Source organism: Watersipora subatra, chromosome 5 (assembly GCF_963576615.1).
Source record: "Watersipora subatra chromosome 5, tzWatSuba1.1, whole genome shotgun sequence".
NCBI lineage: Eukaryota > Metazoa > Bryozoa > Gymnolaemata > Cheilostomatida > Watersiporidae > Watersipora > Watersipora subatra.
This window is the reverse complement of record NC_088712.1, coordinates 21,400,195-21,425,325: the sequence shown is the minus strand read 5'-3', so window position 1 is coordinate 21,425,325 and position 25,131 is coordinate 21,400,195. Positions and strand designations below refer to the sequence as shown.

Here is a 25,131-nt window from a genome sequence, read left to right as displayed (position 1 = left end):
GGCAGCCCTGAACATATGACAATTTTTAATTATTAACACATCTTCACACACAATGGTGGAAAACTTCCCTTGTACGTATTATGTTCACAAACCGTTCCATGACCTACGGAAAAGGACTGAATACATAACAACGGAAAACAAACATACTTTTTTTGTAAAAAGTGTTACATATGAACTATATGGGATGTACCAAAAACAATTTTTTTCTTTTCTAACAATTGGAATCCATATTTACTGTAGTGTACTCTATAACCAAAAGTTAGCACCCGTGTTCATATTTATGCAAACAATGATGCACCCGGCAGCATAATTAAGAGAGATTATCTGAAGCACTAACAGCTATAAAAGCATTATTTGCTATTCAACACACAGACAGCTAAAAAGCTATCGCTTGCTATCTAACACACCGACAGTTATAAAGCCATATTTTGCTATCTAGTGCACTAACAGCTATAAAGCCACCATTTGCCATGTAACACACAACTAGTTATAAAGCCACCATTTGCTACCTAACACACTAACAGCTATTATTTGCTATCTAACGCCCTAACAGTTATAAAGCTAATAATTGCTATCCAGTACTCTAACAGCTATAAAGCCATCATTTGCTACTTAATACACAACCAGCTATAAAGTTATTATTTGCTTTCTAACACCCAAACAGCTATAAAACCATCATTTGCTACCTAACACCCACAGAGCTATAAAACTATCATTTGCTATCTAACACCTTAACAGCTATAAAGCTATCATTTGCTATCTAACCCACTAACAGCTATAAAGATATTACTTGTTATTATAAAAGATAAGAGAGAGTTGCTCTACCAATAATACTAGTGCTAAGTACTGTACCAGTCTGTCAGACCTAAAATGTCAAATGAAAGAAAAGTACTGAAATGTATTTTTGCAATTTAATATATTAAATAATTTGCAAAGTCAATCACAACAAAGGCAAATTAGCTTTTTTAAGAATACAACATTGTCTCAGTCCATAGTTGCCTACCTACCCTAGAAGACAACTCCAATTTTTCTACTTCTAGCATGTTCCTACTGGTTGGCATCCTGAGTTGTACATAAATAAACGTGAAACACGTGTGGAGCGTTACATGTCCATCACATCTTCCTTGTACAATTCAGGCTTGTCATAACCCATTTCTTCTGGTGTGGGAATGCCAAGCTCATCCAATGTTGGCTTTACTTGTTGCACGAGCCACGGCCAAACGACTTGCTTATGAGGCCCACACTTGAGCTACAATCACAGGAGACAGGCAGGTATCAATATAAGGAATCACAACTCCGTAGAGCACACAACTCCCAGCAATATAAGGGGAGTGTCTCAACACATTGTGTAACAAATACTAGATGTCAGTAGCTTAAGTAAAGACGAGAATAAAGATTCCAGCCTAAAACTGGGAACTCACATGGTAAAAGTTCACAAGTACCATAGACATATGATACAACTAGGATGGTTGAGCTGAGAGAGTTCACAAGTCTCATAGACATATGATACAACTAGGATGGTTGAGCTGAGAGAGTGCAAAAGTACCAACATGATATAACTACAGTCAAACATGGATAACTCGCCCTCGGATATCTCGAACACATAGTTAACTCGAACAGTTTTTTGGTCCGTTCCCATGTAATGATAAATTGCTTTAGATAACTTGACCTCAACTTTGTTAACTCAAACAGTTTTTTGCACAACGGCTACCGAAATGGTCGTTATTGCTTTAGAAAATCACTTTATTCCAAGCCATAGAGGTAAACCTCAACTCTTCGTAGTTCATAGGCGTCGTTATTACCATCATCGGCAAAATATTTTTGTCAACGACTTTTCTAAAGGTTTGGTGAAATTTGATTTTCAACAAACATCCGCTTAGCGATGGCCCTTCGGAAGCAAGGAAAAGTGAGGTAACCTTCGCATAAACTTCAAAAAAAATTGGCAAAATTGATCTTGGCTAAAACGCTCAAAAGAAAAATATGTCTTTTTTTCTGAGCATTTCAGCAGCAATCAAGTTTTGCCAATTTTAATCTAAAAATGTCCTAGCAATAACATCACCTCAAACAACAAACCAATCTATAGTGATAGAAAAATCTCTATACTTTTTAACAAAAAAATTTTTAAACTTTACATTAGAAGCATTTAATTTGAAACAAGCCATTTATGCTTTTGATTTATATATACAGTGAAACACGGATAACTCAAACTTCAAGTAATCGAGCAAAAGTGTTCGAGTTATTAGAGCGTTCAAGTTATCAGGACAGTCATAAGTGCACGTATTTATCGGTAGATACATGTACATATACAAACTATATATAAATCAAAAGCATAGATTGCTTGTTGCAAGTTAAAGGGTCTCTCGTGTGAAGTTTTAAATATTTTTAATCAGAAAGTATAGATATTTTTCTATCACTTGAGATTTGTTTGTTGCTTTATGTGATGTGACTGCCAGGACGTTCTCAGATTAAAATTGGCAAAACTTGATCGCGGTTAAAACGCTCAGAAAAAATACATACGTATTTTTCTACCGAGGATTTTAACCAAGATCAATTTTGCAGTAAGTCAGTTATTACAAAACTGCTTTACTATTAAAAACCCATTATCGATTTTGCCGATATTACTTTAAAGTTATCCAAATTTCATCTCGCTTTTCTTGCTTTCGGAGGGCTTATCGCTAAGCGGATGTTTGGTAAAATTTGATTTTTGCAAACCTTTAGAAAAGTCGTTAATGAAAATATTTGCCAATGTTGGTAATAACGAGGCCTAAGAACTACTAAAAGTCGATGTTTATCTCTATGGCTTGGAATAAAGTGATATTCGAAAGCGATAGTAACAACCGTCTCGGTAGCCGTTTGGCAAAAAACTGTTCGAGTTAACGGAGTTTCGGTCGAGTTATCTAAAGCCATTTATCATTGCGTGGAAACGGACCAAGCAAATCCATTCGAGTTAACCATGTGTTCGATATATCCGAAGGCGATTTATCCGAGTTTCACTGTAGTTTGTATATGTACATGTATCTACTATTAAATAAATACATGGACTTGTGACAGTGCGCTGATAACTTGAACGCTCTGATAACTCGAACACTTTCGCTCGGTCTCGTGAAGTTTGAATTATCCATGTTTGACTGTATAATGCTAATAATATCCTTTGAAGGTTGACTTGCAACAAAATTCACATTACAGTTATTTGGTATCAAAAGATTCATCATGTCTTACTCTGCTGTGTTGTAGGTGCAAAATATGTGAAAATGTGATTACAAGCTCTAAAAAGCTCAAAAATGAACAGGTAATCGCAGCTATCACGAAAACACCGTAGATTGGAATCCCTTTCCAAAACTGTTCAACTAACAAATTGTGAGCAAAATAAACAAGATATTCGCGTATACAAACCTGCACAGTTTCCAGAAAGCGAACAGCAAGAGCGAAATCATTCTGAAGTCTGCAAGCTTTCACTACGGCTGTGATGATGTTGGGGTCTGGGATGGCATCTCTGGTCTATATAACAATTTAATAGGAATGACTCAGTAAGAGATAACAGCAAATAGGAGCCTGTCATAATATTATTTGGTGATTTATAAGTTCCAAAGCTTTTTTTTATGCCAATTGAAAACAGAATTATTTGACAAATGAAGAGACTGACAACTCTAAATTAACTATAAACAACAGGATACTAATTTAAAGGCTCATTTAGCTTATAGAATACATATTTAATAGTTAATAATCTAAAAACTGCCTACCGGATTAGAAATGTCAAGAAGCAATTAATGTTGGGGAATAATTATTTATAGTCTTTTGGAGTGATACTAGGGTGCTTTTACATATTTGTGAATGTCTCAATGTACAAGAAGTGATTGTGAAACGCGTTTAGAGTGTTCATTCTCATCAAAATCCTTAGTGAGCGACACTGCCTTTATAGGTTGACTTGATATTAAAAAATCTCCAAATCTGCAGCAACTTGGCATTTAAGATACTTGGCATATTTAAAATACTATCATATCTTATATTATATATTACGCTAAAGCCTGCTTTACTTTGAATGATTATGAAAAATAAAGTGAAGTACGATGGGAAAATTTTAAGATGAAATCATGAAAATGACAAAAAAGTTGATTGGTTGAACGAAATACCTTTACTAGTGTAATCGACATAACGTTAGATTTTTAGTACTGTCAGCAACATAATGATACATTTTTACTAGTGTAATCGACATAACGATAGATTTTTACTAGTGTAATTGACATAACGATAGATTTTACTACTGTCATCAACATAATGATACATTTTTGTCTAAAAGTTTTTTCAATCAATTTACAGTTTCTAAGAACTTCACAGGCCACTATTTAACAAACATCTTCATTTAAAGTGATTTACCAAACATGCTAAGATCGAGTATCTAAGGTATCTTGGTAACATACTTTTCAAGCATTTTTCGGAAATTAGCATGAGTTCTCACAAGTTATAACTAAAGACTTATTGCTAAATACCTTCTAGTTAGACTATAGTCTGCTCATACTTACATGGATAGTCTGCAAGGTCTTTCGCAGCTGCCAGCTGTCTATATCCTTACGCTCGAGGTATGAAATGATCTCGTGATCAATTTCATCATCAGTCCTTGTGTCTTGCTTTGACAGCCTCTGCGAGGTGCTGGCTGCAATAAAAATGTTGAGTTTATTTATGAACCGGCATATCTCACGAGACCCAAACATGATGCAAATTTTTTAGACAGTTCGTTGGTAAGAACAAACATGCATAAAGACAAGAGTTAGGCAGAAGATAGAATTTCTTCTGCTATCTATTACTTTCTTACCGCAAACTTATGTTAAGAGCGCAATCAATAGTTGTATTAGTCGGGATTAACAAACTACAATTGTCATGTGCAGATATTTTTATTATAGACAATCTTATCGCCGAAATAGGGTGGCTAAGCCTGGTTTTTTTATCGAATACTTTTATAAACAGCGATGAAAGATGATGCTACCAAAAATATGAGCATCTACAGTAGGCATATCTTTTAAAGCTAAAACAATCTTGAGTTTATCAAATCTTGTTGATGCTGCTAAAAACATGTTTCGGTTTACCGCAAATTGAAAAAAATCTACAAAATAGTAAACTTTGATGGAACATACCATACCAACTTGCTATTTTATGCAAAACATTATTTTTTTTAGTCATCCAGTTAGTCATTCTAATATAAATCTTAGGCAATCAAGTGATAAGTTTTTTTTTATTTCGTAGCAAAACCTTTATGATAACTAAGCCACTAATAACGTATGATTACCCATTATATGATATATATATTGAATTTTGATAGAATGTACAAAGTTGACTCAAAAGACCAGAAACGTTTGATCCGAATTCCGATTGTGTTGCCATATATACACTCATTTCAGTGGCGACAGATTCCCGTAATACTAATTAATTGAAAAATGTGTTACCAGGAACCAAAAAGACAAACTTACAATACAAATGATACGCATTTTAACAACATGCACATCAATCTAGTGAACGTGAAAAACTGTTGCGTACATTTTCTAACATATTCGTGCAACCAATGATTAGGTCTACCGTGTTTTGAGTAGTATTACTGAGCTATAACGTTCGCGTTGAAATTTTTTTGTTTACAAGTGACGTCTTGTGATAAAATTAACACAGTTTTGAACAGAACACTATTCAACTTGGCGAATAATGTAAAATCTTGCGAAACATCGAGGGAAGAAATAACAACAGACAAAAATAGCTAATACTAATAGGTAATAACATTAATGAAAGTATTAATCTCGTCATGAATACCTATGTTCCTTGTACATATGTTCGTTGTAGTGTTGTTAGCTGCTACTATTGCCCGCGAGAGAAATGATCGAATCATTTTGATAAATTGTTTGGCACAACAGAGGCAACTCACACCGGCAACTAACAGGATGCACCAATACAACAGTGAAAAGTTTGAACAGCTTTAGCCAATCTTTATGCGCCCGTGAGTTATTAAGTAATTTATCGTTAACTCCGATATTCAACTTTCATAGAGATGAAGACTAAACTAAATAAACCGGATATATTTGTAGAGTTATGTCCTCCTGCGTAAAACTTCACAGCTAAAACATTTAGCAGTTTGTTAATCTTTTTTATTTATTATTTAAATATAACTTGCATTTGTTATAAACAAAGTACATTTAAAATTACATTATATGTAGTATAATATAGATGCTCAAATATAGTCAAATTGATGCTTTACAAAAGCGCCCTCTGCTTACATGTCCAAAGCGTACGCTTCACCGGTAGCAGATAACTCCTATTAAGCATTACTGCATCATCAGTATAGGAGGAAGTCGAAGGTGTCTTTCCATTGTACAATGAGATAATGAATGTGACTAAGGTCATTAGTCTTAAAATGAATTATCTGAATGGTCTGAATGTTCATATATCCAATCAGGCATAATTTTTTGTGTGCAGTCCTTAAACTACGTCTACAACTTGTGGAGCTGACTGATAAATAGGGCCCTATTTCACGATTTGCAAGTGTGATGTGATATGTGTATCTATAGACTTTTTAGATTTTTAAAAAGCATTGTTTAATCTACTTCTCACTCATTTTAAAACGTAGTATTCGAAGTGAAATACTTTTCAATGACAAGCTCTATTACATAATATATATTTTAACATTTGAAAAACTATTCCATTTTCAGGCAGTTAAACTTTTGTAAAATATACCAGTAAATGTATGGTTACAGAACAAAGACTATTTGCTCTATAAAACTCGCCTCTATGTATAATTGCATGGTTTTAAAGGTGATATGAAGGGCTTATGAGAACTATGAGAAAATATGAGAACTCGTTTTCTGAGATTTGGAAGGGCTGGTTAGCTTTATAGGGTATCTTGAAAACAAGTCCAGGTTATGTATTATGAAGTAACAACTCTTTAAAAAACTTGCGAAATAACTTGACGTACAATATAATTGGTTATAACTTATTAACTGGAAACAATAGGATGCTTTTGACCTGACAGCCTGCTTGAACTACAAATGTGTTGACTAAGACTCTCTAGGCTGATGAGCTATACACAGCAGCAGCTCTATTAATAAATTTCCCATTGTCACTGCGTCTGTCTGCGTAAACACTATGTATTTCCACATTTTTTGTCTAATTTCGTCCAAACCTCACACTCATGCTCCATGCTTTCTGCCAAATCAGCAAAAATATTTAGGTTGAAACTTTCGTTTGGTTCCTGAAAACCAGCTTCTTAACCAGCTTCTTATCTGATCAGAAACTCAAACGCCTTCACCACAATCGCCTTCATGACAATCGCCCTCAATGAATATGTTCATGGAACTTTGTCATGAAAGCAGTGTAGCAATTAGTGTTAAACACGCATACTGCAGACTATCTGATTAAAAATCAAAAAAATCTCATGTGATGCTGAGCTTAATGCTAGTTATAAATACAAATTTATATGCACAAGTTATTGAGGCAAATTTATCAACATTCAGACTGTAATAACCTTTTTACACGGTGACCTATTTGCAATCGTCTCCCTTGTTTTAAAAAAAATTCATTATTTCCTTTATTTGCCTCAAATAATTGTTGTAGTTTTTGCGGTTATAATGTTCAGATAAATCACATATGTATTTGCTAACAGTGTAGTGATAATAAATCAAGAGTAAAAATTGCTCCTGAAATAAAATAAGTTGGCAGTTTTGACATTAGCTTAAAGGCTGACTTGCAATAAAATTCACATTACAGTTATTTGGTATCAAAAGATTCACCATGTCTTACTCTGCTGTGTTGTAGGTTCAAAATATGTAGAAATGTGATCGCAAGCTCTTAAAAGCTCAAAAACGAACAGTTAATCGCAGCCATCACGAAAACGCCGTAAGTTGGAATCCCTTTAGTTCGACGACGTACTCAACTCGTCGTGGTTATTGTTTTGACAGGTGATGCTATCACGTGAAATGATAAAAAACTTTCCTTTTAATAACATAGTAAATGTTTAATTACATTTACTTTGCTTGCTACAACTTTTTGCTCTGTTTGCAACATCATCACCTGCTTGTATTAAAATGTACGGGATGCTTCAACATGGCTGTTCACTGTTGAGATTTTTAATGCAAGGAACATAACTAGAAGCTGTGCTAAGAGCGTTAGAAAAAACCGATGCACTGCATAGGATTCGAACCAGGGTATTCAAACTTTATACCGAGCATGCTACCATCTGCTCCACTCGATAACCTTCCAACAAACCTCCAAGAATAATTGTGCACATAGTTATTACGCATGACGATCTCTCACTGTGCACGGGACTTGCAGCGTACTGATCCTGAGGTAATTTGGGATTAAGGTCGTAAGGTCACTTATGTTCGCTTTATTTTCCCAAATCTGCTCTGGCATACTTCCCTCGCCTTATACCCAGTTTTAAGCGCAAATCTTACAAAAAACTGATCTGGTGTGTATTCAAACATTATTGGAAAATACGTGATAAACAAATGAAAATTTTTGACTTCGTCAAACACTCGCCTCTCCTTGACCAAGATGTAATCCATGACAGCAAGTGGGCGGAGCTAGGTGTTCTTGCGAACCTTGCAAAGGTGTTCAAGCTAGAAGGTGTTCAATGTGAACCAAGCTTGCAAATTTCAAGATGCTATAAAGATAATGAAAGACTGTACGTAACATAACTGCACATATCTGGGATACTTCAATAGACTGTTTACAAATTGCAAAAAACAACTAAAATTAATGTACATAAAAGTATCAATAACTGCTATACTTTACTTGGCAGCGTGCCATAGGTCTATCACAAGAGCTCACTTCACCTGTTCGGCGCAGAAACTAAAAACTTTCAACTTAATAGGTTGGCCTACCGCGTTTGAAGAAGCACAAGTTTCTTGGAGATATGAAGGGTGGCTGTGATAACTAACCACAATCTCTACTGAATGTTATGAAGATATTCATTTTAGATTCTTCAAAAACAAGAGCATATTGAACTTTTTATGAGAGGTTACATGAAGGTGGTTAAACCGAAGCTCTGCCTGAGTGTGATAATAGTATTAGCTAACAATAATGGCAGAAACTGGGTTTATACTGGGAGACTTTAAACTAAAAATTTGCTTGTTTTTTTTACTAGTAATTTTTTGTTCATGAGATTTCATTTTTGAGCAATAATTTTGATGTTGGGAGAATAAAAAACTGATTTGGAGACAAAAACACTCGCCATGCAAGCTGCAACATGTCATTTTTTTGGAATAACATAAATTCCTGGCGTATGGTACCTATGCTGACAATTAGCGAGTGCATGAACGCGAAACCAAAGTGCTTGTTTGCTGCCATTTTAATACATTCTCCCACATCTAGTCACCAGGCTAAATGTTTTGGTTACTCAGCATGTCAGATGATTATAACAAAAGGTCTAAGCAGATTCTGCAAATACGGAAAAACTCTATACTTTTCTGCAGTACCTTAGTAACTATTCTGGTTTACTGATCATGCTGAGCTAAGCCAAATATTTCAAGTGTTTGTTCAGAATGGGTTTCAGACTTGAGAGAAAGCGTTACCTCTAATTTAATGAAAGGTATTCTATTGCTATGCAATTCGGCCCACAAACTTTTGATTGTTACGATTTCAGCTCTTGATAGGCTTTTTTGGAGATGTCTGCAGGGTTTTAAAAGTTCTTCATAACAGCACAAAACAGTTTTTAAAAACAGCCTAATAGATTAGTTACTGACATTATAAGCACATCCAGTTCCAAGACCAATTTCTGCAGTTAGTCTTGCATAATTAGATTAAATATTGTATACAACCAAGTTCAAAGTTCAAACAAGTTCAAACAAGGAATGTAGTAGAAGCAAGGAAATAGATGCTAGTATAAAACATTTATTTTGCATCACAGTAGAAAATAACGCCAAAACCAAGCAGTTGAAAATGACGTTCTAACTAAATTACAAGAGAATTGAAGCTTCAAAACACAGCATGTAACGAGGATAACGTTGCAATTTTTCGACGATTCCATTCTGAGCAATGAGGTATAGCATATAAAAATAAGCAGTTGATCGAGTGACATATTTAAAAAAAATAAATACATAATATCTGTATACCTAATGTATATAAATCTTAAAATTTTTTATCTGCACTTCGGTCTGTCCAGGTACAGCAATTACCATCTAGCTATGACAAACACGAGTCACAGAAGATGTGATCTCGGAGCCTCTCGTTCACCAGGCGACAAACTAACCAATTAAGCTACAGTGAGATCCAATGATTCATTGGGCGATAAGAGTCATCAGGGTTCAAATCTGCATAGCACTCTGCATTATGCAACATCACTAAAGTTTGCTCTCACGGCTCTTATTAGTAAGTTTACCAATATGAATAGTTTACCCAAATTAGCCATTGACAATGTGCCAGGCTAATGGCAAGCAACTACACTACCTGCGACTGTTTATGAGCTGTTCTTTAATGCCAATGCAACACCAAACATTCGGCTAGTATTTACTATAATAAGAGTTGAGATGGTATAACTTTTTCTATTCTGTTTTGCACCTTCATATTTCTTAAACTAAAATCTATCAAACTTGAAAAGATTGTCAACAGCGAAGATTTGAACCTGAAGTAACCATACTGACACTTTGCTGCGGGTTCAAATCAAAACCCTGCAATAGTCAACTGGTACATGAAACGGTGAAAGCGTGAAATGATTACACACCGTTAAATGATTGATTACATGCTTACGATTGATTACTGATGAGTGTGATTACAATGAAATGATAGCTATTAACAAAAACTTAAGCTGATGACCGGCCAGCCTAACGCAGGTCTCCTTCAATTGATAATCATTGGATAACTGTCAAAGAGTTTACTGTGCATGCATTTGATAAAATAAAACAGGTCTTTGGTCATACTTTGGAACAATAAGGGTCGAGTCGTATAGCCCCAAGCCTAATACATGATCATCAGCCATATCATCCAAAGGAAGGCCAAACACAATGTTTCCTGCAACACACAAATATCAGTCCATTTACAAAAGAATGACAAAAAAGGCTGCTTAAAAAGCTGCGTTAAAAAAGGATCCTAATTTATAATTAATTTATAATAATATAATTATAATTATATAATTTAATAAACAGTTTAAATTTAAATTGTATATTATTTAATTTATAACTATTATATATTAAATTAATTTATATTAATAAATTATATTAATTTATAATATAAACTATTATTAATTTATATTAATTATAATTATATTAATATTATAATTAATATAAGTTATAGTAAATAGTCTATAATAGATAACAGTTGAAATCATAAAAATGCAGTGTCGTTAGACATGAGACCTCATCACATTGTGAAAGACAGTTGCTGAGAGCGATGATTTACTGCCTTAATTTTGCTGGTAACCGCCACAAACCATATACCATTAGATACAGAATTGTCTACCAAATAATATGCGAGTTCTTTAACAAAAATGCGTACGCAACAGACCTTGACAAAAATCAAATGATATTTATCTTTATATATAAATTTGTAAATATATTTATATATATATTTATATTGTCAAACAATTAATTTTGAGATAGTACTGCAACATAATTTGAACAACTCTTATAACAATTGGTGGCCCTGTAAAGAGCTATTGCCAGTATGTAGTGGCTGGATTAACATGATAACATGACGACAGTAATTCTATCACCGCTACTATAAAATGAGACTGAATGGCGTTTGCGATTTGCTTTATTTTGCTGGAACAAGAATAAATTTTTACATTTAATAATGTGCAGTATGTGGTGAGTAAACAAATGAACATGGCTCTAGCGAAAGTGCCAAAACGAACAAAGGTGTGCATTATTAGGCGGTCTCAATATTTTTGACAGCACTGTAAATGAGCTACTGAGAAAAGGAGATAACTCCCAACACTTTGAGCTAAAACAAGCAAGTAGGTACACACATGTGGTTAGGTTTTGATCGTTGCTTTTTGATTTGATTTTTCGATTTGATTCATGCTGATCATAAAAAACAACTGTTCTAGTTATCCTCAAACTAGCACACGTAACAGCCAATCAGAAAGTTATCCACTAAATTATCTTTAAGCAAACACCATTTTGTGAGGAGTTGTCAACCACCAGCCAAACAGATAAAAAATAATTTGTAAATTATTCTTAGGTCATCACTAGTGTTAGCAAGCATTAGCAAAGCCTACAGCATTCCAAGAAAAATGAATCTACATGTAATATGATCAAAATTCAACCCCAGCTCCTAACTCTTACCGAACCTCAACTATTACGAAACCTTAAAGGTTGACTTGCAACAAAATTCACATCACAGTTATTTGGTATCAAAAGATTCACCATGTCTTACTCTGTTGTGTTGTAAGTGCCAAATATGAGGAAATGTGATTACAAGCTCTTAAAAGCTCAAAAACGAAAAGCCGCCGTAGATTGGAATCTCTTTATTTCGATGACGTAGCCACGAACTTTGGTTATCGTCTTGTCACATATGTTCTCATGTGAATTGAAAGGTCAATACAAAGCTCAATATAAAACTTATCGTAGTACTAGTTGATGACAAACACTTCGAGTTTCATCGAAGACCCCGTATCAAATATAGATGCTCGCTACTTTACAGTTTTGTTTCGGCATTATTCAATCGTCAAGTCGTAATCTGATCATGTGACCCAATACTTCGAAAATAATTTTTGCAGCGCTTTTCGATTATCACAGGTGACCAACAGGCTCGTCATGATTATCAGACAATGATGTGTACTCCTTCGAGTTAAGGTTAAAAAGTTTAACGATTTTTTACGGTAAGTTATAAGATATCAGTGCTAAAAGTGACAGCATTACAATGATGATAAAACAGACGCGTACGAACAATAGACATAGGTTTATTGAATGCGTGAAGTATATTTGTGAAAATATTTCGACAAATAAGGTTGCATGAAAGTTTAAACAGAAACCATCTCTCACAACTACGTCACATTTGAGCCGTTTTGGAAAGATAATCCAAACTATGGCGGTCTCGTGTGGCTGCGATTTTCTGTTCGTTTTTTAGCTTTTAAGAGCTTGTAATCACCTTTCCACATATTTTGCACCTACAAGACAACAGAGTAAGACATGGTGAACCTTTTCATATCAAATAACGGTAATGTGAATTTTGTTGCAAGTCAACCTTTAACGCTTACCGAACCTTAGCTCTTACGAAACCTTAACTTTTACAACAATTATGCTAGTCACATAATGACCAGCCATTGAGAACCTAACCTGTATCTGAATCTAGTACATAAATTGTCTCCTCTTTGCTTGCAGCCACAAGTGTATACTGGCCATAGAGTGTGATTCCCTGAGGTGACTTAATACCTGAGATTGCCCACATCACCTCTCCTGTATAAATGTTAATCTTGAAAACTTTGGACTCAAAAACACGAGATATGATGACACAACCTTCAGTGGCAGCACACATTCCGGTGCCGCCGGCAGTGAGCAGAGGGCAAGGAACATGACGAAGTGTCTCACCGGTAAGAGAATACACAACTACTCCGCTGTTGGGAGGATCAGCGATGATGACCTCATCGTCCATCACGGTCAGCATAGTAGAAATGTACTTAAAACGCGAATGTTGCCAATGCGCGACTTGTTCCCCTGTCATATCGTAAACGTTCACGTGCAGCGGAGTGCAACAGATCAGGACATAGAGCCTATCCTTGTAGGCAACGATGGATTCGACTGGACGAGGTGTAGTGATGAAGGTGTTATGTAGCTGCAAGTCAGCATCAATTCGACTGATAGTCTTGTTTTGAAGGCCGACATAAACGCAACCGTTATGCGTGCATACGCAGAGAGGTTCGGAAGGCAGCTGAAGAGACTTGATAAGTGTCAGACGTCTAGGGAGCTCCTTTAACCCCACCTCTCCGATAGCTATATCCTCTGCTGACTCCATCACAAGCTCCACATTTCTCATTTCCACTGGAACATGTTTAGACTTGATAATCTAAACATAACATTTAAACGCGTAACATTATAACTACGTATTTTGATACAAGATATTTTTAAAAACAGTAAAATGGTAATTAAAATTTTTTTGCAGTTTAATTTATTTCAAAATAATTTTGAATTTGCCTCTCGCAGTGTAAACTTTGCATAATTCTATGTTCAAATGTTGCAGACTACCCAATTTAACTGTTGCCTACGCAATACTTTATACAAACAAAAACATTAAAATTTTGAGCCATTTTATATTTCTAATGCAGATGAAATGGAAGACTTGGAACATGCTCTACTTATGATACATGAACAAAAGTACAATTTAAAATCGAATGCTGTACTTTCTGGATTACAAATCGCTCCGTAGTCACACCAGCCACACTTTGGAGTTGTCACACCAGCAGTAAGGTGTATAATAATGAAGAAAAAACATACATGCATATAAACTGGACTGGAGTGTAAGTCGCATTTTATACACACTTTACCTATTTGATAAAATCCAACACTAAGAACAGACATGTCATTTAAAAATTAAATGATATACAATTTAAAAATGTAATAGAAGCTACAACAGACTGAATGGTATGCATACATTACATGGCGCTAATGAGAGCATGACTGGCATGCTAACAAATTATGCTAACATAACGTGTTAGCATAAATTGTTATAAAACTAGAGCATAAATTGCATAAAGTTGTACAAAATCTGGACGCATAGTATGGAAAATGCAACAGTAATACAATTGGCCGACTTACAAAATCTTTTTAATAATGCTGCAACCCTTTTTAGGGTTGAATTCTGCAACAGAAAAACTTTCAAAGCTATATAAATAACTGAATATACGGTAATAAATAATATAATAAAAAATAAATAATATATAATATTATTTATTTATATATAATAATTATATAATAAATCATATAAAACAAATAATAAATAAATATATATATAACCCATAAATATATTTGTAGCAAGTTATTAGGCTTAAAAACTTTATAAAAACATCTTACATCCATATGAAGAGACTAAAAGATGACGTATAGTTCGCCAACAGAATAAAGTTATCTGTTCTGTAATTGTTTTTGCAAAATATTTAGACTTATCAGTTGTCAGATCTCTTCTAACGATTCCTTTGCTCTCGGAATATAATAAAGTTTCCAGGAAAGACAAAATATATAGATAAATAAAGATGAAATTTATGTAGGAGATGCATAACCTTTTAAAACCACTTCTGAACACTACAAAACAAGCTTCACGTTCCGAGCAATGAAACTCACTAGTAAAATTGAAATATGTGTGAATTATGTTTAGAAAAAGAACTATAGCAGCCAATACGCTAGCTTGAAAAGGTAATGCAGCCAATCAGAAGAATGATTTATCCTTTTCATATCGATAAGTATTATTACTTCCAAATGTCCTTTTAATAAAACATAATCAACCCTTTCAGTCTATGTGATGATTCTATGGACATCGTTCAACTAAGTCTTCGCAATGAATTTATGCACAATATAGGGAAGGCAACTCCGGTATTTAAAAGGAATCCTCACTCCATTACATTCTACATTGTACAAGCAAAAGAACAGCCAGTGTCAATAAATCAGATAAACACTTTTAAAACCATAAATATTATAAGAGAGAAAACCTGCAGGTAGATAAATTGTTATAGAAATATAGGTTGTACCTTTTTTTGTCAGTTTGAACTGGTTAGAGAGTTCAAGGCCAGGCAGCTTCGGCTGAGTAAGTCGTTTTACTTCCTCTTCCAACTTCCTGAACTGTTGCAGTGTATCAGCCTGCATACACAAAATATGTAAACAAGCTCTTAGTGCCACATCAACCAGCTGTTTATACATTTGCATAGAGATGAAATAACATTTTCAGTCACTCAACCTTGTTACACATTTGACTGAAAAAGAAATCATGTTCTGCTTAACTGATGTACCCTAGAACACTTATGTATTCGCCCCATCTAACTTTCGCATTTTCGCGGAGTCATCCTCTCCCGAAAATTTCATGAGCGAAACTAAACTATCATAACGAACGAGCGAAAACGCGGAATTAAATAGCTTCATTCATTGATAGTCCAAGAAACAAATGGCAGCAAGCGATCAAATTGCATTATCGATCTCGCCCACACAATTCTACCTGCGGTTCACAATTACAAACTCATCAGAGCTGCAAAATTAAGTTGCAGCGAAATTTTACTCTGTATGCTAGTCACGAAACTAAATACTAGTGAAATATAAGTGTCCTAGGCTAGAAAAAACTTTATATTTATAAAGTATTTATGCTGCTATTTATATTATAATATATTATATATTATTTTTATCTATCTATATATATAAATCTCAAAGTTTTTGATTATCTGTTCAGATGTCTGTCTGTCTGTCTGTCCAGTTATAGCTACTAAAATCTTGGAATGAAAAGCTTGCTTTGTGGTGGATTTGAACTCAGGGAGATTGCAATGGTAAGTTGTTACACACGCATTTAACAACTGAGCTACACAGTCGTTAAAGTTCTATCGTTCTAATCATATACCGTATACCGTTATACCAATTGCACATGCTAAATGATATATTAATCGATACATTGCGCCTTTACGTTACGATGCCCTTGTTATAAAATATTTTTTACCTAACTCTATGAAACACGATGCTTTTTTGTCCTCGCCATGCAAATTTGTTTTTCGTCATACAATATCAACAATAATTTCTCTTGAAATTAAAATTTGGCGACTGTTATACTTATTACGATGAAATAACCAAAATGTTCAGTTCAGCGTCATCCGTTATGGTAAAAACTAATTCAGAAACAGATAAATGATAGAATTTTTGTTCAAAGTTTACTAAAATACATACTAAAACTTCCTTCAAGTATGTGTTTAGTAAGCTAAATTCATTTAAGTTAGATTCAGATTTATGTTACACGTCTGTCTCCAAGGTAAAAACTTACATGTACTTATGAACAATGCGCAGCTACCCTATTCTTTGTTTTGTTGACAAATCTGACGATCTATCACAACAAACTATATTGTTGCAAAAGTTGTATATCTAGTATGTATAACGTTATACACTTGTCGTTTTCTCTTTTGCATGTGCGGCGAAATAAATTAAAGTTCAATTTGAATTTGAGACTTGACTTGACTTAAATCACCCGACTTGACACTTTACGTTATATGGAATTTTTTACGTAGTAGGAAGCAAAACTTCACATAAATTTTTTACGTTTTTTGAAATTTACATAAATTTCAATTTTCATATAAATATTAAATATTTATATGAAATATAAATATTTATATTTATATTATAAATATTATATATATTATTATAAATATATTATTATAAATATAATAATATTATTTTATAAATATAATAATATTTATAATAATATAATAATATAATAATATTATTATAAATATTATTATATTTATAATTATAAATTTATATTATATATAATTAATATAAATTTCATAAATTTATATTTTATACATCTGCCTCCGCTCCAACCCATGAAAATAAGTTTATCTCATATAAAAACAGTGGCTCAAGCATGCCGCTGCTAGATATAAACTCAATTCAAACTTAATTTATGCATTTTTCTATATTTATGTTTTACTGTTAATTTTATCAGCATTTTTAATTTTTCTTACAAAATGGAATTGTTCCCAGAAAATTTGGCTGCTATGAGTTGGAAATGTATTTGATCATATGCCACATGGTTTGTCTAAAAGATCTGTAGTGTTTGTGATCATCCTTTGATGTTTCTTCATGGATAGTTTCAATTTCTCCATTAGGATTCGCAATGTGTTAGTTTAGTGAGTGATAGAATTACTCAAGACAATGTACTCTAGCCTACAACAGATTTAAATTAAAACAATTTAAATTATTTGAAATTATTTTTTAATCAGTTTTGATCTTTATTTTTAATTTCTACCTGCTTATTACTTTTATTTACACAACAGAAATAATTTAAATAATTAACAAAATCTTTCATGTGAAAATTACTTATATATTTATTATATATTTTATATTTATTATATATTTAGACAAATATGTGCTCATAAGGGTGGTTTGACAACAAAACAAAATAATAATATATTATATCTTTGAGCAACATAATTGTTTTAAGAGACTCCATATAAAATAATGTTAGCTACTATGGAATTAAAAACTAAATTTGAAGCTTAATCAGAAAAAAAATATTGCAACAAAACCAAAAGTAATCCAATTTGGAAGTTGTCTTCTCTTGAAACCATCTTAAAAAAAAAATTATTTCAAACTTGCTCTTGTTGACAACCAACCAATGAACAGCCTTCAAACCTGGCGCCTCGATATAATACTCACGAGTGGAGTATGCTTTACTCTTGACTCCAACATTCTTCTCTGATTTTGTAGTCGCCACCAGTTCTCAAGGACAACCTCCTCCTGGAAGTTTATCAAACTCATTCGTGTTTTTTCCCTTCGTTTTAGAAGTTCCACCTCCATCTCTGCATACTTCATCTCAAGCTCTCTTATCTGCAAATTAATTAATTATTTATATTTAAATAATTAATTAATTTGATTAATTAATTAATTATTTAAATTAATTAATTAAAATAATTATTTAATTATTTTAATTAATTAATTATTTATTAATTATCTTAATTATCTCGTCTCAATTATCATATTTTCTGTTTTTTGTAATAAAAACAAAAATGGTTCCAAAATATGGAACCATGAAATAAGAAATATCTTATGCATTTTGGACGTCATAAATTGACCCAATTATAACTAATATGAAAATAGATGTCACAGCTTAAACACTGTTGAGTTGACTTTATTTATTTGAATATTTAGTTAAATATTCCTTAATTTAAATATTTTTTTATCACAACGAAAGCATGATTTAAACAGCTGCTGCTATAACTCTACCCTGTACCCATACGGGGTACATAGCATGTACCCCGTTTCGCTTAATTGACCTAATTAACCTATAATGAAAGTGAAACTAACCAAATGTTTACTGAAGAAAAGTGAAACTAACCAACAGATGAATGAATCAAAGTAAAACTGACAAACAAGTTTTAGTGAAAAAGAAACCAACCACAATAGGCTATACCAAAGAGAAACTAGCAAAATGTTTAATCAAAGTAAAACAAAAAGCTATTTAATGAAAGTAAAACCAGCTATCAAAGGTTTGAATGAGAATGAAAATAACCAAAACAACCAACCAACAAACATTAGGAAATTAATTAAATAACACTTAAATTAAAACGAAGCCAAACAACATCAACTTCAGCGAAAACTAAACAAACGAAACAAGGCAAAAATGAAAGTAACCAATGACGGATCGAATGAAAAAGAAACTAACCAAAACATTATTTGATTTAAGTAACGCCAACTAATAAACGTTCACATGGAGGTGAAAGAGACCAAAAACTTTTGACAACAGGGATGTTATTCAACAAATACTTAGAGGAACCAACAAAAACTGTCCTAACTGTAACTAGCAGACCAACATTCAAATGAAAAACCAACTGGTCAAAGCTATTTGCAAATTGAAATGAAACTAACTACCCTAGGACACTTATATTTCGCTAGTATTTAGTTTTGTGAGTAGCTCGCAGACTAAAATTTCGGAGCAACTTAATTTCGCAGCTCTGATGAGTGCGAAAATATAGTGATGTGAAAATAAATGCAGTGGAACAAACATAATTAGATTCCTCAGGTTCAGTTCACCGATAAAAATTTTTTTCAATTTGCGACTAGTTTGTAATTGTGAACCGCAGGTAGAATAGTGTGGGCAAGGTCGATAATGCAATTTGATCGCTTGTTGCCATTTGTTTCTTGGACTATCAACAGGCCCGTTTTCACTGGGGCAGCTAGCTGGCCGGCTGAGCCGCCCCAACTTTTTGGGAATTTTTTACGGTAAGTGCAGTCCAACTCGGATAACTCGCCCTCAGATAAAATGTAGCATTTCATCTCAAACACAAGGTCAACTCAAACGGATTTGTTTGGTCAGTTCCAACGCAATGATAAATTCCTTCAGATAACTCGACCTCAACATCATTTACTCGAAAAGTTATTTGCCCAACGGCCATGGACGCGGTTTTTATCGCTGTGGAATATCACTTCATTCCAAGCCATAGAGACAAACATCAACTTCTAGTAGTTCTTAGGCATCATTATTATCATCATCAGAGGCAAAATATTTTTGTTAACGACTTTTATAAAGGTTTGCAGAAGATTAAGTTTTATCCAACACCCGCTTGGCCATGTCCCATCGAAAACGTAAAAGCCTCCGAATGAACTTAAAATAAAATCCGCAAAATTGATCTTTGTTAAAACGCTCAAAAGAAAAAGATGTCTTTTTCTGAGCATTTTAACTGCGGTCATGTTTTGCCTATTTTAATTTAAAAACGTCTCGTCAGTCACATCACTTAAAACAAAACAAATCTCAAAAAATTACAAGTTATTGAAGAGATGTCAGTGGTGAATCCAAACCTTTCCAAAGCCATGCTGCTTGTGTAGTACTCCGAGTGTCAGTGCATGTGTCTTATTTTCTTTCAACACACGGTGCTCACTGCATTGATTGATGTCCCCAGCAAACGATAATCTACTAATTCGTGTGCATTGACATCAGATTCCTATCATTATAAATCATTCTTAATGGGAAAATAATCATAATTAATTGCAAAATAATTACGTAATAACTTTTGATAGTCAAATTATTTTGTTGGTTTATATTTTAACGATGCTATAGTGGTCGTTAAAAACGTTAAAATAAATGTCGTTATAAAATTCCATTCTACAGTATCAATGAACAAAGCTATTTAGTTTCGCTTTTTCGCTCATTTGTTATGGTAGTTTAGTTTCGCACATGAAACTTTCGCGAGAGGATGAAACCGCGAAAACGCGAAAGTTAGATGCCGCGAATACATAAGTGTCCTAGGGTACATCACAGCTACGCATCAAAGTGAAACTAACTGACAAAGGCTCACGTCAAAGTGAAACTAACAGATAAAAGCTCATGTCAAAGTGAAACTACATGTAGCTGGTAAGAAGTTGAATATAAAAGTGAAACTGAGGAACCTGAGCATTTTTTGTCTGGTGGATGGAGTCACGCATGGCCACGGTCTCTGCATCAAATTCTGCTCTCAGCTTTGAAGCTTTCTTAAACAACTCTTCATACTTGACCTCTTCAGCCACCATCTTTCCTGTCACACGCGTGTTCAGCAGTGTGGACACAAGCTCCTCCAATGGAAGCAAAGTATGTGCTCCACCTGCAGTCACCAATAATACTTTGGTAGTACAGATATCAAACGCAGAGTTAGTCAGTCAGTATATCTTTGCTTTAATTAGAAAATTAAAAATTTTTCAATTATTATTTAAACATCTAGTACCCTGGCAGTTTAGCATGTTGTGTAAGATCAGGTGTAATAACTTTAGGTACAACCATTGTAGAATGCGAGAGAGCAGTTTATTAGCACAGTTGTTAGAGTATGGTTTATCATACTGAAAATCGTGAGTTCAAATCTCATACAAGGCAATCTTTTTTCTTAACCTCCCACCATGGCTTCACACAGACGGATGAACATGGTTCTTATTACAGTAAGGAGTTAGTGTTTGATATACTTGTGAAGCTCTTACTACAAGGCAGCAGCCGCAGTGTAGTGGTTAACACACAGGACTGTAAACTGATAGATCAGTGGTTCAAGGCCAGCCACAGGGTGTTAAAAAAGGAGCTTCCAATCTTAAGGCTGTGTTATGGGGGAAAACCTGAGGCAATAAAAACCCACATCGTTAACTACAATAGATCACAAAAGAAGTGTTTCAAAATTTGAAACAAAATATACATGATTCTATCAGGAATGCTGTGAAGGCTTCATATCAATAATTAGCAGCTTTGGCTGGTATGAGTGCTATTATTATTGACAAATGCAATACTGCGTATAAAGTAACAGTTGGATGTATCTGCTTTCCAGGTATTTCCAGACATAGGAGCATGAGATGATTACAAAATTCACGGTTAAGAACATTTGCCCATTCTTTACTCATGATCGTAGGCAAATGTTCTGCAAAATTGCAAATTTTGTAATACTTTTCGTCTTTTTTCAAATGGGGCATGACTGAGTATCGGTTATAAACTCTGATGCAAGCAAAGCTTGACCTAACGACAGTACAAGCTAATACCGATTTAATGAATTAGACAACTCCTAAATTTTAGTGAATGAAAATATAAAACACTTTACTCGTTAGGTCATGGAGATGGAGAAAATGCATACCGTCGGTGCACGAGTTTAACTGGGGAAGACAACTCTGACACTGGAGAGACCGACATACTTTACATCCCATCATGTAAGCTTGCTCTGTATGCTCTATGCAGTTCCTTTTTGCTATTTCCACATTCTTGTACTCTTCTAGTGTAACTTTATGGTGGTGCCCCATTGTCTCGTCATGGAGCTAAAAGGCAGACAAAACCTACATTGGTTTTGAGTCACGTAAGATTTGTTACTTTTGATACTGATTTAATTTAACTATTAATTAAATTTTTGATTTAATTTAATTGATTTAATTATTATCCTGAACATGGTAAATGATCATAGGTCTTTGTAACAAGCAATCTCAACAGTAAAAATGCACTAATTGATCTAAAGAAAACAGATTTCATCCGGAGGTTCCTTGTGATAAGCGTTATTCTATGCATATAGTACAAACTGTAAAAGTACTACCAAAAGAGTACTCTTTATGCTTGCTGGAAAACTAGCTATTGCATTTTTATTACACTGGTAGAGCGCACATTTTTGACGTTGAATGAAAATGCATTGAGCCATAAGCTTTGTTACCTCTAAACTGTGCATAAAACATCTAACCTAAATATAGCACTTCTTTTGATAAGCACAGACCTCCAAGTGCTTCCTGCACATATCTTGGAGGCAATCAGAGCAGCGTGAGATCGCTGATTCCTCTGCAGAGTTGCTCTCTGTCAAACACGCATCACAACGACTTGTGGTTTCCTTAGGCACAAAAGAAGAAAGCTTGGCTGGAGAGATTGCGAATACCTCACTAAAAGGATACATAGTATCGATATATCATAGATGTCCTAAAAATAAACACTAGAAAAAAAACGCGTCACAGAAAAATTTCTCACGCTTCGCCTTATGTGTGCAAAGATTCTTTGAGTGAAGAACATATAGCTTATGATCACTAGTTAATGACTATTAACTAGTGATGGAGGTGAAAGTTGCAAAAAAGAGATCCACAATAGAAGCACTTCAACCTACCCACAAGCTGGTGCTCCGCAAATAACCTGCTGGTTTATTTCATAATATGATGTCAAACAATCTTGACAGTGCATGTGACTGCATGGAAGCACTTTGAGATCTCGTACTGCATCGACTTTACGAAAACAGAATCCACATGATACTTCGTAGACAGCTTGGGTCATTTTTTTAACTAGAAGAGATGATAAAGTTTTGCAGAAAGATCAGATACCATTCCACAAAGACATCCAATACCATGTTTAGAAGTCAGTGCTCGGATCAGCAAATACCGAGTTCTTTTTTGGAAAAACTGATCAAGTATAAGTTACTGGCAAACAATAATTTACAAAACAGATAAGGAACTTTATAAAACATTTGTAACAAAGGTGTAATTTGCATGTCAAGTTTTTGAAACTCAATCGTAAACTTTTTTCAAAAAAAGTTTATGTGTAAGAACATTGTCATTCCAAAAGTTAAAAATGACCTCAATTTATAGGTCCTAAAATTGACCCCAATATACAGGTCCTAAAAATGACCCCATGTTATAGGTCCTAAAAATGACCCCATGTTATAGGTCCTAAAAATGACCCCACGTTATACATGTAGGTCCTAAAAATGATTCCAAGATATGGGTCCTAAAAATGAACCCAAGTTAAGTTGGAGGTCCTACAAAACCAAGCTGTAGCTTGTGGCTGGTTCTAAAAAGGAGCAAGTAGTAGGTCCTAAAAGTACTTATAAGAACTTCTAACAACTTGTGTTCAATGTATTTCAGAACTTGTTTCTCGGTTTGTTACTGACTCATAGGACAGATTTTGTATTTATACCATCAGCTACACCATAGTGACAAAGAGTGCTGTGTCAAAACTACAAACACCCTAGCTGAATGCACTTTCATGGAATTATTGATATTTTGAATATTGAACAATGAAAAGTTTGTAGTTATGTAGGTTATCATACTGTAAGCCTTGGTGTTAATTGTTACTCATCAATAGTCATCCTATCAAGCCTATTCTAACTATGGATCGCTTATTATTATTGCCAGTTAATATTATTACTAGTCCGGGTGTCGAGTAAGTCAGGTGTAATAATTATTCACACAATTATTCTCATGCACCAGTGGGCAGTTGAGTGGCACAGGTGTCATAGTGTTGGTCTGCCATGCTAAAAGCCACGAGTTTGAAACCTCTACTATACAATATTTTTTCCAAACCTCCATTAGTGGCTTTGGATTGATGGACACGGTTTCAACTGTAGAAAAGATTATTATCGTAAACGATATGGTTATCGAAAGAAAGGTAATGTTCCCGACAAGCGCAGTAGTGAGAGTATTCACCTTCATATTACCAGCTCGCAAGTTCACATGCGAGAGACATAGATTTATGCAGTGTTTCTCTATGCTAGAGTTTTGCAGAATGCTATTCTCCCCTATATCAAAAGTAGGTGCAGAGTCACCATCTAGATAAACAACCAGCATGTAAATATTTAGGCATGAATATGAGTATATGAATATGTTATAGAGAGTTATGAATATGTTATAGAGTTATGAATATGTTATAGAGTTATGAATATGTTATAGAGTTATGAATATGTTATATAGAGTTATGAATATGTTATAGAGTTATGAATATGTTATAGAGTATGAATAGGAACTCTTACATTAACTACAACAATCTCAATGAGCTATGAGGAGTTAGATCTCCATGAGCTAATGAGTTGTCATTGGCTGCTTAGTCAACTTAGCCCATGGCAACTACATTACCTGCCACTGTTTATAAGCTGTTTTTATTACCCGTGCAACACCGGGCTTTCAGCTAATACATCATATAAATATGATATACAGTGGACTCTCCTACATTGTATACCTCCTATAACGTAAATTCCAAATAGCGTAAAAAATTTATGTGAAGTTTTTGCTTCCAACTACA

General features: G+C 34.0%; 3 protein-coding genes across 4 annotated transcripts in view; all 3 read right to left on the bottom strand.

Annotated features, from left to right (window-relative positions):
• Positions 1-25,131, bottom strand: part of LOC137396452 (uncharacterized) — a 140,377-nt gene that overhangs the window by 103,816 nt on the left and 11,430 nt on the right. The gene's annotated exons all lie outside the window — the stretch shown is intronic.
• LOC137396530 (cytochrome c oxidase subunit 5A, mitochondrial-like) lies at positions 893-5,951 on the bottom strand. The gene is made up of 4 exons (XM_068082840.1): positions 5,794-5,951; positions 4,521-4,651; positions 3,394-3,498; positions 893-1,249 (listed from the first exon to the last, which is right to left on the bottom strand). Exons 1-4 carry the CDS (start codon positions 5,867-5,869, stop codon positions 1,103-1,105), a joined length of 459 nt encoding a protein of 152 aa, XP_067938941.1. The 5' UTR covers positions 5,870-5,951; the 3' UTR covers positions 893-1,102.
• On the bottom strand, positions 10,500-23,394 carry LOC137396588 (E3 ubiquitin-protein ligase TRIM56-like). Of its 2 annotated transcripts, XM_068082899.1 has the most exons (8): positions 23,228-23,394; positions 22,850-23,009; positions 22,229-22,406; positions 21,036-21,226; positions 18,309-18,479; positions 15,650-15,758; positions 13,248-13,974; positions 10,500-10,980 (listed from the first exon to the last, which is right to left on the bottom strand). In XM_068082899.1, the coding sequence occupies exons 1-7, from the start codon at positions 23,389-23,391 to the stop codon at positions 13,961-13,963; spliced, it is 987 nt and encodes a 328-aa protein (XP_067939000.1). In that variant the 5' UTR covers positions 23,392-23,394; the 3' UTR covers positions 10,500-10,980; positions 13,248-13,960. The 2 variants fall into 2 exon arrangements, with proteins under 2 accessions (XP_067939000.1, XP_067939001.1); XM_068082900.1 differs by lacking the exons at positions 10,500-10,980; positions 13,248-13,974; positions 15,650-15,758 and adding an exon at positions 17,691-17,816.